The sequence below is a fragment of the Pelodiscus sinensis genome, chromosome 1, assembly GCF_052426305.1.
Source record: "Pelodiscus sinensis isolate ZL-2025 chromosome 1, ASM5242630v1, whole genome shotgun sequence".
Classification (NCBI taxonomy): domain Eukaryota; kingdom Metazoa; phylum Chordata; order Testudines; family Trionychidae; genus Pelodiscus; species Pelodiscus sinensis.
Genome location: NC_143052.1, coordinates 134,568,285 through 134,585,320, shown reverse-complemented (window position 1 = coordinate 134,585,320; position 17,036 = coordinate 134,568,285). Strand labels below are relative to the sequence as shown.

Sequence of the window (17,036 nt, the reverse complement as noted above, 5' to 3'; positions counted from 1 at the left end):
CTTTGTGATTGATCAGTGTTGCCAAATCTTGCAACTTTTATTGAGTCTTGTGCAGAGGTGAAAATAACTTAAATTTCTTATAGGTACTGTCCTATCACAATCCATCCCCCCTTGAGGTTGGGGCTCAGGGAAGTCCAGGGGGCTTGCAATATGATAGTACTTGTAAAAAATGTAAGTGTGAAGGGGTCTCAGGGAAGGGTGCTGCAGACATGGGAGGAGATGCAGGAGTTAGGGTTGCATGCTTGAGAGGCTCAGGGCTGAGGATTGGGTGGTGCAGGAATCAGGGCAAAGGTCAGGGAACATGGAGGATGCTAGAATCAGAGCTGGGATGAGGAAAGGCTCAAGATGGGTTGGAGTGTGAGAGGGTGTAAGAGTCAGGGTAGAATGTATGAGGAGCTCTGGGCCGAGGGTTGGAGTGTGTGTGGGGGGGGGGGGGTGCAGAAGTCATGGCAGGGGGGTGGGAGTGGGGGGAAGTAGATAAGGGGGACCTGGGCTCAGTTACCTTACCTGTCTGGTGTACCTGCCTCAATGCTCCTGTTTACTGACTCTGCCATGGCCACAACTTAGAGCTATATGGGAGCACTACTGTGGCCGGATAGAGGCTGGGATGTTGGTATCTCCTAAAGAATTGGGGCTGAGGCCAGGCTGATGGGGCCAGATGGGGGGCCCCTGCCTTTCTCTCCTGCTGCAGATGGGGCCAGGCCCAGGGTCTACCCCAGGATCGAGACCATGGTGGCTGGCTGGAGGCCAGGCCAGTTTCGCAAATTCTGCTCCCCCTGCCATGGCAGGACTGGGACTGTGTCAGGCTGCCACAGCTAGATGGGGGCCACCGCCAGGCCCTCCCACTCCAGGATCGGAGCTGGTGACAGGCTGCTGTGGCTGGATGCGGGCCAATTCCCCCTCCCTTACTGTGACGACAGGAGCACCGCCAGAGTCAGGCTGTGCCTGGATTGAGGCTGGCTGGGGGCCGGGGCTAGCCCCCTGCAGCTGGATCGGGTTAGCCCCCTGCAGCTGGATCAGGCTGGGCTGCTGCGACAGGAGCCAGGTAGGGTCTGCACTGACTGTAGCACAGTCCGAGCTAAGGCCCAGTGAGTCCAGCCAGTTGGAGGGTGGGCTAGTTTTAGGCTGGGGGTGGGGCATTCCTTCCCCAGCTGCTCTGCCACAGGTCCCTGGTCTGCTGGCCCCTTTAGCCTGCTGCCTACGCCACCTGGCTGCTGTCACCAGCACAGCCTGCAGCAGAATGGAAGCATCCCAAGTGGCCCAGCCCAGCCTTACTTTCACCTCTTGTCTTGCACTGGGAGTTTTCTGAAAGACACCTAGATTCTTATGATTACAACAGAATTCAGGCTTTAATTTCAAACAGTAGTGTCTAGCCCTTGGGGCTACTGAGTAAAGCCTGAAAACATGAAGCCAGTGCACTCTAAAGGCGCGGACACCAACAACCCCAAAGAATTATTTTAAAAAGAAAAATCTCATGGTTTCTGGGGCAGCCTGGACATTTTGAGCACTCGGGTTGGCAGTGTGGGCACTACACTCTTGTTTTCAGTATCACTAGGGGGCCAGTGCTGCCCTCAGACTGGGCACTGGGGCAAGGAGCAGCTGACACCTTGTGGGAGCCAGTTTCCCATGCCAGGTTAGGACACCAGCACCTCAGCCTCCCTTTCTGACCCACCAAGCCCCCAGGCAGACCCCTATGCTTCCCTGCACCCCTGATCTCTATCAACAACTTCCCCCTCAACGCTGCCCCCTTAAATCTCCCAGCCCCTTTAGCCCTTGGGCCAGCACCAGCCACCCTCATGACACTGAGGTTACCCCAGAAAGACAGGGCCAGGCCAGTACTGCCAGCAGTCAAGATGGCCTCCTGTGATTGCTCCAGGCTGCCCGATTCCAAAATGGAAGACGAAAAGACCGAGGTGCCAAGATTAAAGATGGTGACTGTCCCAGCCCCATCAGCCCGTTTCCACTGTGCCCACCTACAGGAGGGGAGGGAGGAGGCAACAGCGCTGCCAGTATCCAAAATGGCGCCCGCCAGCGCTTCACCAGACCGATTTCCAACACGGACGCCCGCTCCCAGTGTGAAGCTGCCCGGATGTAAAATGGCTCCTCACGACTTCAACGGGCCTGATTCCATCATGGCCGCATCTGCCATTGAGCTTCCTTTGCCTTTAACAAAAATGGCGGCGAGACGCAGCCCCGGTTACTAGACCCCCCGCCCCCCGTTCGCTCCGCCCGCCGGGGTCTCAGATCCGAGATGGCGGCGGCCGAGGCGGAGTACGAGTCCATCCTGTGCGTGAAGCCCGATATCAGCGTCTACCGCATCCCGCCGCGGGCCTCCAACCGGGGATACAGGTAGCGGCCCGGCGCGCCCGTCCTGTCCCGGGATGGGGCAGCGTCACCCGCTTGCTGCTGCCCCGAGCGCGGCGGCCAGGCCCCGCCATGGCACCTGCTGGGCAGCCCCGCCGCCCTATCGCCCGGGCTCCGCTCTGGGGAAGCGCGGCGCGGAGCCGCAGGGGCTGGGGGCCGCTCTGCCCCCCCCCCCTTCTCCCCGCGGCGCCAGGCAAGTGAACCGCCGCCTCCCGCCCGCCCGACACCCGGGCGCCTTTGGCAGACGCGGGCCAGGCTGCCGCTGCCCTTGTTCTCCGCCTGCGCGGGGCCGGTCCCGGCAAGCGAGTCGGGCGGGGGGCCCTGCGAGACGCGTGTTTCTCCCCCCGCCTCAGAGTCTCAACATGGGCAGCGGAGCAGAGGCCGCTCCGGCGATGCCGTTTTGCCCCTCCCCGTCCGCCCGGCTAGTTTCACTGCCCGCACGCCGGGCCGTGTCGCAGCCTCAGCCCGAGTCCAGGCGCTGCGCGGATCGGGGGGCTGATGCTGCAAGGGAAGGGAAGGGAAAATGGCCCCGTATTCACCAGTCCTGCTGTGCGCGCCCCTGAGTCATGCGGTACCTGCTCTCTTGAGTGGCATCTGTGTTTTACCTCCCATTATCCCGGCAGATGCGGGGTGGCCATGGAAGAGGGAGCTGGGCTCTTGAGCTGTCACAGGATTGTTTGGAGTCAGAGCCACTTGCTCAGCCTGGATAAGCAGAGGGCTGGAGAGCAAATGCTCCTATGTACAATACCTGCCCTCCCACCGACCCTCTTTGAGCAAGTCAGTGGAGTCTGGCTGAGGGATGCTGAGCACTTGCATCTTTGTTGGCTTCTGCTGGGGTAGTGGATGCTGTGCTTCTCTGAGCATCAGAACTGAAACCTGCCTCATGTGCTTCATTGTTGTTTTTTTTTATGGAGGAAAATCTTCTTTCCCTGTTGCAGAAGTTTGGGGATTAACTTATACAGATTGTTTTGATTCAAAATAAATAATTTCAATTCCCAGCCTGACTCCTGTCCTCAGTTACACCTGCACAACTTCTGACAGCAAGAGAGAATGGACTTTAGCTAAAAGCGGAGCTTCGCCTGCACAGAGCCTTTTCATAGTGGTGTATGAGCCAGAAGGAATTCATCTTGAACCTCACATCCTGGGATGAATTTCCATGGCTAGTAGTTAGCAATAGAGATGTCCATGTGTAGACAATTACACGATAAAATGATATGCTGGGGCTTATTGATAAATCCTATCGACCACATGGACACACCTCTCCCCCCGCTGCCTCTATACAAGAGGCAGAAAGGGGGGTGGGTGGGAGCCAACTTTTAAGTCTGCTTCCCCATTATCACCAGATCCTGCACAGCCCCTGTTCCCCCACCCTCCCATGCCTCTGCCTCTGATAGAGAGGTAGCAGTGCAGAGGGTGAGGGGGGCAGGCGGGAGCCGGTACACATGGAAAGCTGGCATTTAAGCCAGCTCCCCGCATGTATCAACTTCCAGAGAACCGCTTATCACCCAGCCCCCGCCCCCCGTGCTGCTGCTTCTCTATCAGTGTGTAGGGGAGGCTGCTGTGGAGCTCTGTGGGACGCTGGCACAACCTCTGTCCATGGGGAATCAGATGCAGCTGCACCGGGTGGCAGGTGGGAGAGCCGCTCTGTATGGGGAGCTAGTCTTTAAACAGAAGCAGCAGTGCAGAATGGCACGGGGCTTCCCACGAGTGGGGCTGGGAGTGCACTGGCTGCTGGCCCTACCCCCTGGAGAGTATTGAATAACCACTAGGTTTTGATGCATTTACACGATTAGTTGAATAATCAATATCTAACATTCTTGGTTAGCAAATCTTTCTCTTTACCTATAGATGGACCTTATATCATCTGGAATTGCAGGATATGATTTATCAAACTCCATTTTCTTAAAGTCACTGGTGTGACTGGCTTACACTATGAAGTGTAAGTTTTGATAGCCCTAGTAATTTTTATCTTAACTGTCACTGCAGATGCTATTCCTGGCCATATAAATATCTACCGTATTTTCCGGTGTATAAGACGACTTTTTATACTAAAAAACATCCCCCAAAAATCGGGGGTCGTCTTATACGCTGGGTATAAACATACAGGCAGTCCCTGACTTGCAGGTACGAACGGGGCTTTTCTCGCCCCGGAGGACATGGACTGCGGGACCTCGCGGTCCTGCCGCCCGTGTACTCCGGGGCAAGAAAAGCTGCTCCGCGTCTCCCTGGTCTGCAGACCAGGAAGCCGCGGAGCAAAGCCGCGGAGGGGCTCCGGCAGCGGGGCAGCCCAGGCGCACCTGGGCTGCCCCGCTGCCCGAGCCCCTCCGCGGCTTTGCAAAGTCTCAGGGGAAGCCGGCAGCGGGACAGCCCAGACGCGCCATGGCTGTCCCGCTGCCGGCGTCCTCAGAGGCTTGGCTCCTGGTGCCCCATGTCTGCTGGGGACCGTCTCCAGCAGACCAGGGACACCGGGAGCAAAGCCGGGGAGGCGGAGGGGTGCCGCGCTTCTGAGGCTTTGCTCTGGCAAAGCCTCAGAGGCGCAGGACCCCACTGCGGCTGCGGCTTTGCTCCCGGTGCCCCTGGTCTGCTAGGGACGGTCCCCAGCAGACCAGGGGCACCGGGAGCAAAGCCACAGAGGCGTGGCACCCCGCTGCCGCTGCGGCTTTGCTCCCTGTGTCCCTGGTCTGCTTCGGGGGGGGGGGGGCGCAGCTAGTGTGCTCTCCGCCCCCCCCCCCCCGCAGACCAGGCTTTTGTTGTGGACCCTGGGGCAGAGCAGCTGGGTTGCTGCCGGTTGGCCTCTTAAGGGGGGGTAGTCTTATACGGCGAGTATAGGCGAAAACCTATGTTTTAACTAGAAAATTAGGGGGTCGTCTTATACGCCCAGTCGCCTTATACGCCGGAAAATACGGTAATCCATTCTCTAAAATCCCTTAATTGGTTTGCTTTAGTAACATCCTGCAGCAGAGAGATCCATAGGTTAATTATACAGTATGTGAAAGTGTGGCTTTCTGTTCATTTTAATCATACTCTGTTTAATGTCAGAGGGCCTCATTGTTTTCCTGGAACAGAATGGGGTAAATTGTGATTATAGTGTGGTTTCCTTCTCTAAGTTGTTCATTTCTCCTTCTAGGGCATCTGACTGGAAACTTGACCAACCAGACTGGACAGGACGTCTCCGTGTCACATCAAAAGGCAAAATAGCATACATAAAGCTAGAGGATAAAGTTTCAGGTAAGGCAAGGTGAGGGTGTGAAGTTATGGCTGCCCCTTCTGAATTACCCTGCTGGGGCACGCTTGTTAATAGCTCAGCATAGCACTTTTCTTGATGGGAAAGACTATATGGAGTTCCTTTCCTTAACTCCCTGCCCTTTTCCCCCCAGGGGAGCTCTTTGCTCAAGCTCCAATAGACCAGTTCCCTGGCATTGCAGTGGAGACTGTGACAGATTCCAGCCGGTACTTTGTCATCCGAATTCAGGATGGGAATGGTGAGTAGAAAGAGAAGATGCCATGTGGTGCAGCAGAGGGTGTGTTATGGAAAGGTGAATACAAATTAGGTAGGTCAGGGCCCAGACACATTTATTTCTCCGGGGTCCTTGACCCTTGCTTTGGCCTAGGCCTCCTCTTCTTCCAAGGCCTTGCCCCTCCTCTGACTCTTACCACATCTCTTCTTGCCCTCTACACTAAGCATGCCCCACCCTCACACAACCCTCGCCCCCTCAATGCCTCCAGACTAGGGATGTTAAATATCAGTTAATTGAATAATCGATTAACCTCATGAATTCTTATCGGTTAGTTGACTATTCTATAGTCCCTAGGCAGCCCCTGTCCAGGAGGGAGAGGTCTGAGCTCCTGGACCTGGCACGAGCCAGAACTGAGCCAGGCTGCCTGCCCACCTGGCTTCTAATACGCTTTAAATGCAGAGCCACAGTGGGGTAGGTCTAGGACCCAGTGTGAGCCAGAATTGAGCTGGACTGCTGGCCAGCTAGCTAAAAAATTTATTGTCAAGGGATAGGGAGAAATGCGTGTAGTCTGTAGCATTAACCTATAAGCTTTTGCCTATTGGTTAATCGACTAGGCTGTGTCTACACTGGGCCACTTATTCCGGAAAAGCAGCCGCTTTTCTGGAATAACTTGCCAGCTGTCTACACTGGCCGCTTGCTTTTCCGGAAAAGCAATGATGATCTACTGTAAAATTGTCAGTGTTTTTTCCGGAAAAACTATGCTGCTCCCGTTCGGGCAAAAGTCCTTTTCCAGAAAAACTGTTCCGGAAAAGGGCCAGTGTAGACAGCACAGTAGTCTTTTCCGCAAAAAAGCCCTGATTGTGAAAATTATGATCGGGGCTTTTTTCCGGAAAAGCACGTCTACATTGGCCACAGACGCTTTTCCGGAAATACTGCTTTTCCGGAAAAGCATCCTGCCGATGTAGACGCGCTTTTTCTGGAAATACTTATAACGGAAAACTGTTCCGTTTTAAGCATTTCCGGAAAAGGGTGCCAGTGTAGATGTAGCCCTATAGTATTACATCCCTCCTCCGGACTGCTGCTGAGGAAGCCGATCATGGTGGGTAAGAGGCCCATCAGCAGGTAGGAGGTGCGATCCACAGGGCTGCTGGTCAATGTTCCCTCCTAAGACTTTCCATCTGCGAGCGGAGTGAGTTTTGTCTTGTGTGCTTGTAAAAATAAAACTAATACTTGAGAATTTTTAGTGGCCAATGTGGTACCCCAGGAGCAACGGAGCAACCACCATGCAGCCCTGGCCGCAGCCCTGGCCGCAGCTCTATTAAGTATGTGTTTTGACTATCAGTTGGTGGTTCTTCACCTTTTGCATATCTGTAGAATGGCCGGAGCCCACACTTCCTATATCAGAGCGAGACTGAACTCAGTTGGATAGGATAGGTTAATGTTGAACTCTGTAAAATGTTGTAACAGTTTGATCTGTTTTTTAAATTCATAACTGGTCAAATATGCTTCTTGAGCCACCAAGTTTCTACTCAGTTCTGTTTCATCCTGTGATATAATGCATTTATTACTAATTAGTGCTGAGAGAGTTATTCCTTGAAGATTTTTAGTTTAGTTTTGGTTTCTCTTTGGTTATATTACACAATGTTTCCATCTCTGTGTTTCCTGTATGTCTGACTTGCATTTCTTGAAAATCATCTATAAGGACTGGCAGCTCTTGCTTGGATTGGAGCCATTGAAATTTGCAAGTGTCATATGACTTTTTTGTTAGATTGCTTTTATGAATTAGGCAGCTTTACAGTACATCTTTTGTTATAAGCCTCATATCTGTGCATGGGGACGTGTACTGTTCTACAGAAGCTTCAAATCAATGACTTGAGCAAATCACTTGCTCAGCAAGTTACTGCTGCATTGCATATAGGGGTATTAAGGACTAGTCAACTAGTAAATGCTTATTGGATAGTCAACTATCGGAGGCAGGGGAAAGGGGGGTACTTCAAAGGGGTAGAGCCACACGAAGCCCAGGACTGTGCATACCCAGTACCCCCTTTCAGTGTCTGCATTTCAAAGGGGCAGCACTGCCCATCGACTAATTGAATAGTCAGTGCAAAAATGCATCTATTTGATTTGTGAATTACATGCCACTTAACATCCTTAGTTGAATATAACAAATTGATTAACCATATCCGAAATCAACAAGTAGTCCTGTGGTACCTTAAAGACTAACAGAATTTTAGGATTCTGAGCTTTCGTGGGTATGATCCACTTCATCAGATGAGTTGGAGAAATATCAATAAATCTTTGGGGGGGGGGGGGGTGTGTGTGTGTGTGTGTGTGTGTGTGTGTGTGTGTGTGTGTGTGTGTGTGTGGTGGTCTCGTGTACTTTACACATGTCAGCTCAGTCTCCTGCACCGAAGAGTTGGATCTAACCTGACATTGTACAGGGCATGGAGAGATGCCATATGCAATTTCTTCCCTACTATTTAATTTCCCCTTGTGTGCATGAATCTTTGTTTAGTTTCCTTTGGACTCTTGCCTAGTGTTTGTGTTTGCTTGATAGCCCTACCTAATTTTTCCTTTGGTTTTTAACCTGTGCCTAACTTATTTGTTTGCTTTTGTCTCCTGTTCTTTTTCTGTAAGCTTTACCTAAAAAACACATTACCTTTCTTCCTCTTTATTTGAACAATCCTATTTCCTTTAACATGACTCATGTCTATGATATTCTAGCTTTCATACTAACCCCTTTTCCCCTTGACCGCCAGATGGGTATCTGAAACCAAGCTGCAATGGCCACTCGCATTACTAGGTAGCCTTAGTTCCCAGTATGGAGCTACCCAACCACTTTTAGAAAAATCTGTTCCCTGTTTGGCAGGCCTCGTTATAAATCATGGTAATTGCAACTTCTTGGTCTGAGAACCAGCTCATACCTTTCCCCAAGCATAAATTAAACATCCACAGGATCTGAACAGAAAATGAAGGTCCCTTTCCAGCTATTTCATTTAAACAGTCAAGACTTTTCAAGTATGAGAATAAGAGGCTGAAAATCTTGCTCTTTGTGGTGTTTAATTTTTAATTACATTGTTTTAAAAAATTAATGATGAACGTTTTGGGAAAGGGATTTCTTTGTTAAAGATTCAGTACCTCTGTTTAGTCCATTCAGCTGTGAGAGCCCTTCCCCAGGGCTGGAGCTGTGGCTAGGGCCACATAGTGACTGCCCAGCTCCTCCCAGAGCTGGAGCCAGGCTATGGTGCAGCTGCTCCTGGGGCCAGGGCTGCAGTGTAACAAGGTAGGAGTGTCGTGTGTACACTGAGGCCTCATGTTTAGTGTGATGGAACAGGGTACAAGACAAGAGCAAGGAGGTATATCGTATGGAAGACAGACCTGTGAATGGACAAGAAGTGTTGTCATAAGTGTTTGAGGCCAACCAACCAGTTAATGAAGATGTGTTAGGAAAGAGTGTCCAGAGAGGAAAACAGAAGAGATTTTTTTTAAAAGGTAAGGGTAGATATGGGAAGAGAAAGCAAAGTGGGAGAAGGGAGCAGCAAAAGACAGAGAGAGAGAAGAAGAAAATTTGAACTTTCAGAAGATTTATGCCAAAGGTCAAGATGAGAGCATTCAAAAACTAGCATTAAGTACAGAAGCATTCCCCCAAAGCATGGGCACTGAGGCCTGTCCACCAGAGACATGAAGAGCTAGTTGAGGGGCTGCCGGAGCTGGGCTGCAGCCCGGGCTGCAGCCCTGGCTCCAGCCCCAGCACACAGGGCAGCCACCTGCCTCACAGTCCTGCCCCAGGAGCAGCTGGGCAGCCACCATGCAGCCCTGGCCCCAACTTCAGCCTTTCTGTGTGGTGGTTGCAGGAGCTAGAGCCTGAACTGCAGTGTGGATACACCAAGGGTTGGGACAGGGGACATGGGACACCCCGACCTTGGCCCCTGGAGCAGTCGCACCGCAGCCCGGCTGCCATGCAGCCTGTCCCAGAAGCAGCTGAGCAACCACTATGTGGCCTTGGTCCCCCACTCCCCCACCCAGCCCACGGCTACCACTTACCCGCCACGTCCAAGGAAGGTGAATGCTGCTCCGCAGTTCTGCTGAGGTGGTGGATGGGATTAAATTTCTTTGTGTGCTCCTGCGCAGGCATGCCGCCTGGAGAGAATTTAGCCACTGGTGGGTGCCGCTATTTTTCTTGTAGGTGCTTCAGGGCTAGGGTTGCCAGATGGTTTAACCAAAAATACAGAACACCCCCCCCACCGTCCATCTGGGGGGGGGGGGGGTGGGACGGGGGGAAGGGGGCAAGACCAAAATTGTTGAGCAAAAACAAAAGATCCCCAAGAGTTAGTAAGCAAAAATAAATAAATAAAACAAAACAGTATTAAAACAGCATGGCCCCTTTAAGTTCATGCAGAGTCGGGATAGGGATAGGAAGAGGAGAGGTTGAGCACTAAGATCCAGGGAAGGCATTGCTTCCCCTTGCTCTGGTCTTTAGGCTTTTTGCTGGCGACCATCTTGTTTTCTTGGTTGAGCCAGAAGAGAGCTTCCCTGCGGAACCAGGTAAGCAAGGGGTTCGAGGCGGGAGGGGCGTGGGCTTGGCCCAGTTGCTGAGTGTGTCGTAGGGTTGCCAGGTGTCCAGTATTTTTGCTTCCTGGCAGGGGGAAAAAACCAAAATACTGGACATTTTTACCAGACAGGAGGCAAAAATACTGGACACCTGGCAACCCTATTCAGGGTTGGAGCACCGAAGGAGTCCTCCTTTGCCCTGAACTATAGGTGTGATCTGGCTATAGCTTGATAACTGAATTACATGGGTGCTAGCTGCTCTGAGTTGTGTGTGTTTGGAATGGTGAGGTGGCTGGGCTATATGCTCATGGATGAGACTTGGGGGGTTGCAGTAGGCCGTGCAGGGTTGGCGCATTGGCAAGCGAGGGTATGTGATGTCTAGGCAAAGAGGGAATTGATACATTGGGCCAATAAGGAATTGGCAAGGCTTCTTCTCTGCTGCTGACAGCTATTTCCTACCAGGGCGAAGCGCTTTCATTGGCATCGGCTTCTCAGACCGGGGTGATGCTTTTGACTTCAATGTCTCCCTGCAGGATCACTTCAAGTGAGTCCCACCTCCCCATGGGCATTGTTTCTCTACCTACTGATATTCAGTATGTCATGGGTGCTCACCCATGGTGCTGTGGGGGCAGGATTCCCTTGGGTAGCCCGCCCTGCACTTGAGGACACTGTCTCTCAAGGAAGAGCTCAGAGTTAACCTGGGTCATGGAGTTGGTCTAGCCCAGGGGTGGGGAACCTTTTTTGGGTCAGGGACTGCTGACCCACAGAAAAATCAGTTGGGGGCCGTGCACAAGTGAGAAGCAAAAACAAACAAAAACCCCTCACTGCTATGGCCCCTGGCTGAGAAGCAGAAAGACATTTCCCCTCCCCCCCCACACGTTCTCCTTGTATAGCAGAGCGTAGGAGGACCCAGGCTAGTGGATTTTGTGGTGGAAATGCCTCCAGGCAGCACTTCACTGCACCAGCCAAGGGGAGGGGAAAGGGCAGTGCATGGAGCCATTTCCTCCCCTGTCAGGTGGAGCCTGTGGATCCGATCTGGCTCTGGCTTTCCTGACTAGCCCATGAGGCTCAGGGTTCCTTCCCCTTCAACAGGCAGCTGGCACTGGCACTTGAGCTCTGTGAGGGCTGAAGCACCAGTGTGGGCTCGCCAAAGCTGGTGGGGGGGGGGGGGAGAGAGAGCCTCAGGGGCTGGATCCAGACAAGCTAGGGGCCAGCTCTGGCCCCTGAGCCTTAGATTCCCCACTCCTTGTCTAGTCTCTGATGTGGCAGTCTCCCAATTGCTGTACAGCAGGGCAGGATGAGACGGTTGGGATGTACTGTAGTATTAAAAGGTCTGTCCTTTTGGGGACATGGTAGCCTGAATTTTGCTCCCCATCTGTAGTGCTGACACTTCAAGATAGTGGTAGGGGTAAAGCCAAACAAGATGGTTCCCAGCAGCAAATTTCCGATGGCCCCTTTAAGGCCCCCACTTGTTAAGGACTCTCAACTGTTCCTTCCTTGAATCCAGATGGGTGAAGCAGGAGACGGAAATTTCCAAGGAGTTCCAGGAAACTGACACACGCCCCAAGCTGGACCTAGGGTTCAAAGAAGGACAGACCATCAAACTAAGCATTGGGGTAAGGATCTCCCCAGCCCAGCCAACTCTGTGCCAAACCATATATTCTGCTAGAGAACCCTCTTCCAGCCCATTTCTCTGTCATTGCAGAACATGCCCACAAAGAAAGGAGGGGCACTCAAACCCCGTGCAGTTGGACTGGGGGGGCTGAACCTGCTCCCGCCTCCTCCAGGTGGCAAAATCACTGTCCCTCTGGTCCCTCCCCCATCTTCGACAGCCATTTCCAACCATGTGACGCCGCCACCAGTGTTGAAATCCAGCAACATGGGTAATGCTGGTAAGTGCCGAGCATGGACAGGTGGGATCACCAGCCTGTGGCAACTTATTCTAGTTCAAACAGGAATTCCCCTAGGGAAGCGCTCTGGCCTCTGTTACATAAGGGGGTGGGTTAGCTGAACCATGCTCCATTCTGACCTGGGAATTAGTGAGTCTCTCCAGCCCTCTCGGTTGCCCATTTGGTCACTGGTTTGAGGCCAGCCCTGATCCGCACCTAATCTAAAGTAGTTCCCTTCGGTTCGGTGTCACACATGCAACAAGTGGGGGTCTCAGTTCTGTGCCATGAAGCTAATGTTCTTGGCCTAAATCTCCATAATGAGGCTGAGAGTTGTGATGGTGCATAAGGATTGAATGCGACACGAAGATGGCACAACCCTGAGATGCTTGCAGCAAAGCTCAGCTGGAAACATGGTGGAGACCAAGCAAGAATAGCTAGGCTGTGTCTAGACTGCAGGGTTTTTTAGAAAAAAGTAGACTTTTTTGAAAAAACATCACCTGCGTCTAGACTACAGCCGCGTTCTTTCGAAATTAAATCGAAAGAACGCGGCTTTTCTTTCAACAGCGGTACTCCTCATTTCACGAGGAAGAACGCCTTTTTTCAAAAGTGTTCTTTCGAAAAAAGGCGTTCTTGAATGCAAACAGGGCTTTTTCGAAAGAGAACTGCGGCTTGCTTTTTCGAAAGTACTGCTTGCAGTCTAGATGCTCTTTTTTGAAAGAGGCTTGCAGTCTAGACGTAGCCCTAGTGATATAGTGCTGGAACTTTGATATAACTTCTGGAGACAATTGCTTCTACACATGCTTAGTGTCTTTCAATAGCAGTGACCTTGCAGATAATGGAATTTAAATACTCCATGACTGTAAATTCCTTTTATTAATAGTATTTGAGTGTATTTATCTTTTCCTGCCCTCAGATATCCTGTTAGATTTGGACTCTCCTGCATCCATCTCTAAGGCACCTGCTGCTGTTTCAGCCACAACAGACCTCTGGGGGGACTTCAGCACTGCATCCAGGTAACAAGCAGGGAAGTGGATAGAACATCAAGTACATGAGAAGGAAGGGAGCATTTGAGGGCAGGGCTGTGTGGGAAGCCCAGGGCTGGAATAGCAAGGGGCTGCAGGGCAGGACTGAGGGGCACTGGCAGGGCTGTGAGGGGAGCCCAGGGCTGGAATAGCAGGGGGCTGCAGGGCAGGGCTGAGGGGCACTGGCAGGGCTGTGTGGGAAGCCCAGGGCTGGAATAGGAGGGGGCTGCAGGACAGGACTGAGGGGCACTGACAGGGCTGTGAGGGGAGTCTAGGGCTGGAATAGCAGGGGGCTGCAGGACTGATGGGCACTGGCAGGACTGTGAGGGGAGCCCAGGGGTGGGATAGCAGGGGGCTGCGGAGCAGAACTGGGGGGCACTGGCAGAGCTGCATAGGTGAGAGAGCAATCCCAGGACTGGAACTGTCCCCTCTGATGGCCTTTTTGTCCTTTCAGCGCTGTTCCAAATCAGGCTCCTCAGCAGTCCAACTGGGTCCAGTTCTGAATGGCCAAGGCAGTGGAGTGGGAACCAACAAGTGACCAAGAGGGTCTAAGGGCATCAAATGGGATGGGAAGTATCCCAGCCTCTCAGACTTCTGTCAAAAATCCTGGACAATCTTTCCTTCTAAAGTTTCCACTTCAGTTGGGACTGAGTTTTGATCTCGCAGTCAAACTGCCAGACATCGAGGGAACATCTCAAAATTTGCTATGTGATAGCCAGGGGGAGGAAGGGAGTTACAGATCCTCTACATGCCTGGCTATTGAGCAGTGCATCCCGTTTCTTGTTTCTGAGCTGTCAGTATAGGAAAATCAAGAATCCATAATGAGGGGTATGTGAGGAGGGGGTGAAGGTGTCTAAGAGCTTTTAAACGCTTCCTCTGGCTAGGGCCAGCTTCCTCCCACTGTTAAAAACCTTCCACAGGTATTGTACAGTAAAGATCCAAATCACTACAGCTTGGCTGGAAGGACTGAAGGCTCTTAGTATGTCATGCAGCTGTGTTTGTGCTCTGGTTATATTGATGGATTTGCTACAGCCCTAACATAGGAACAGCGAGGAGATTGGAGTGGTCTGCCTTCTGCATGTCTGTGGCTGAGCCATAACCACCTCCATGTGCTTTCTCCTTGCTCTGATATGCAGATCTTGAAGGGTGTTTGCTGTGGCTTTGGGAGAGGAGACAAGTCCATGGATAGACCAACCTGCCTGGAGGCCACAGACTGGCACTTCATGATTTATGATGTTCCCTTACTTGGTTTGTTCTTTTAGAAGCTGATCTTGGTGCTGCTTTGCTTCTTACCCTCCAGAGCACTCTCCTGCTCCCCTCCCCCACTGAGCTCTCAACATGCCTTTGAGCGGTTTTAACTGGAAGGGTGTATAAATGCCTGTTTTTATAACTGTACAGTCATGCTAGTGTGTGGCTGGTTAGCAACTGGATTATTCCACCTCCATCAGCACTTCATCTTCCTGCCCATCTCCCTAGCCTCAGTTGGGATGTGTCCTGGTGAAACACCTGTATCTGGCAGTGCTGGTGATGTGTGCTGAAATCATTTGCAATTACAACAATTTCTCTGTGCCCATACATAGCTCAAGCTGCACTGGGGGACAGTGTGGAAGGGGCAGATCCCATTGGACACCCCACACTCTGTTGGATTACAGGTGGGAAGCTGGCTGGACCCTGACTAGGGTCTGGTCTTACATGACATTTGGACTACAACAGTTGGGCCCTTTGGGGCCTGGCTGCTCCCTCCCTGTAGCCTTCTACCTGGTGGGATTTAGTTGCCATGATGATTTAATGTCTTTGAACTCCCCTGTGTCACCCAAGCCCTTCTTCAGGGCATACAAAATTGCTGAGGCAAAGATCTTGTACCTCATCCCTTGTTCTGTGTGGGAGGCTCTTTAAGCCTCTTGCTTTTGTAACTACTCCCCAGCAGTATTTCCTTGTGAAAGCAAGTAGACTCTCGTGGCAATATAGTTTAACAAGGAAAAACCCAGGGAATCCTGGCTCTCCTACCTGCTTCTTTTGTATGGGCTTCAGTGGGGTCCCTAGCAGTGTAGCCAGTCTCCTCAACCCTCCTGTACCTGGGATCCACTTTCTAGAACACTAGGCTTGGACTTAACCCTGGAAGCATTAAAACTGAATAGTAGAGTTTCTGCCCTCCACCCTTAAAGTACCAGGGCTAGCACTCTTAAAAAGGGAGCAGCTAATTGGACACTTTGTACTTCCAGTTAGTCTCCACTCTTTTTTCCTCTCTCCTGTTGTGATTGTAGACTACCTCTGCAGGTTTGCTGGTACCATGGGCATTGAGAGGCCAATTTGCACTTGGAGCATCTCTCTGGGAAGCAGCAATTATTTTGACAGCACTTGTGGGAATGCCATATCTTTCTAAAGCTGCTGCAGTTCCACTCATGGCAGTGGGGACCAGACTGCTGGCTTGGTTGGATGTATTTGAATTAGCTGCCTATTCCGGTCCCCTTCCCCCCCTCCACTATATTTTCCCTTCTTGATATTTGCTCCTGAACCTCGTTGTTTTGAGCTTCCTGTCTCGGAGGCTTCCCTTTTTCCTATGCATTTGTTACGTGGATGGGTGCAAATCATTAACCCCTTCCTCTCCCAGTGTTCTGTACACCAGGCCACGTGCCCTGGTGATTGGCTCAAATCTTCCATATCAGTGGTAGGTCCAGTCATTTCAAAACTAAGGAAGTTAGCAACTAACCAGGAGCCTCTCCCTCTGTGTAGTCTCTTAGCTAGTATTCTGGAGCTAATATATTATGTATTTGAAAAGCTGAAGAAGCATACATTAAAGATATATGTATATAAAGCATAAAATGTACTGGTGCAATAATGGTAATTAAACAAGAAAAACTGGAAAATGAACTCTGTTTCTCTAAACAAAGTGAATTTTGTGCTTGGGCTGTAGTCCTGTTGTCTGAAGGCCTGTGTTTGTATCTAAGAACTGCCATACTTGGTCACATGCTGCTTCATCAAGTCCAGCATCCTGTCTCTGAAAATGGCCAGTGCCAGTAGGTTCTTAATACATTTAAAACGTTGGTGCGCAGGAGGGGAGACCCTGCACAAGCCAGGACAGCTAATTCCTGGCTCGCACTGGTCTCGTTCCCCCTCCTGCTGTGCACCAGCCTTTTAAATGTATTAAGAGCCAGTCCCTGCTACCCCTCTGCTTCCCCTGCCCCCCATGGAGACAGTGCTGGAGGGAACTAGCTTTTAAGCCAGTACCAGCTCCTGCTGCTGATAGAGGCAGCAAGGTGGGGGAGAAGCAACTAGTTGAGGGACTAGTTGACTATCCAATCAGCTTATGCTAATCGGTTAGTTAACTAGTTGCTGATTGGAGAAAAGTGTTTGTTTGGATTTCAGTGATCTGTGGGAGAGATGTCCATACCACAAACAGCATTTGCTGCTCATTTCTCCAGTGTTACTCATGACAGAGACTTCAGGAATTGGCCCTGGAGGCTAAGAACGGCTGCAGGTACGGGGCAGTGACTATCCCTTAGTCTTGGTGTGAAGCATGTAATCAGAAGTGGCTGATAATGTCATCCTGCTATTCTGCACATGTTCTATGGAGGCCTGGTTGCCAGCTGTCAAATTCAGACAGGCCGTTTTAAAAGACCTAAAATAGGACCTGTCCATACAATCTTTTTTTTAATCAGACAGTAAAAAAAACAAAACAAAACAAAAACAAAAAAAAACACACTGAGTTGTGCAGTGGAGCTGAGCAGTCTCTCCTAAGGATGATAAATTAA

At 51.3% G+C, this 17,036-nt stretch overlaps 1 protein-coding gene across 3 annotated transcripts; it reads left to right on the top strand.

Moving 5' to 3' along the window:
- Positions 1–2,151: 2,151 nt before the first annotated feature.
- NECAP1 (NECAP endocytosis associated 1) lies at positions 2,152–16,155 on the top strand. 3 transcript variants are annotated; one of them, XM_089771506.1, is made up of 9 exons: positions 2,196–2,349; positions 2,988–3,994; positions 5,492–5,592; positions 5,742–5,846; positions 10,836–10,917; positions 11,881–11,989; positions 12,079–12,265; positions 13,176–13,275; positions 14,421–16,155. In XM_089771506.1, exons 2-9 carry the CDS (start codon positions 3,807–3,809, stop codon positions 14,425–14,427), a joined length of 879 nt encoding a protein of 292 aa, XP_089627632.1. In that variant the 5' UTR covers positions 2,196–2,349; positions 2,988–3,806; the 3' UTR covers positions 14,428–16,155. The 3 variants fall into 3 exon arrangements, with proteins under 3 accessions (XP_075757929.1, XP_089627632.1, XP_089627625.1); XM_089771499.1 differs by having other exon boundaries at positions 2,197–2,349; positions 13,739–16,155; XM_075901814.2 differs by lacking the exon at positions 2,988–3,994 and having other exon boundaries at positions 2,152–2,349; positions 13,739–16,155.
- Positions 16,156–17,036: the final 881 nt, after the last annotated feature.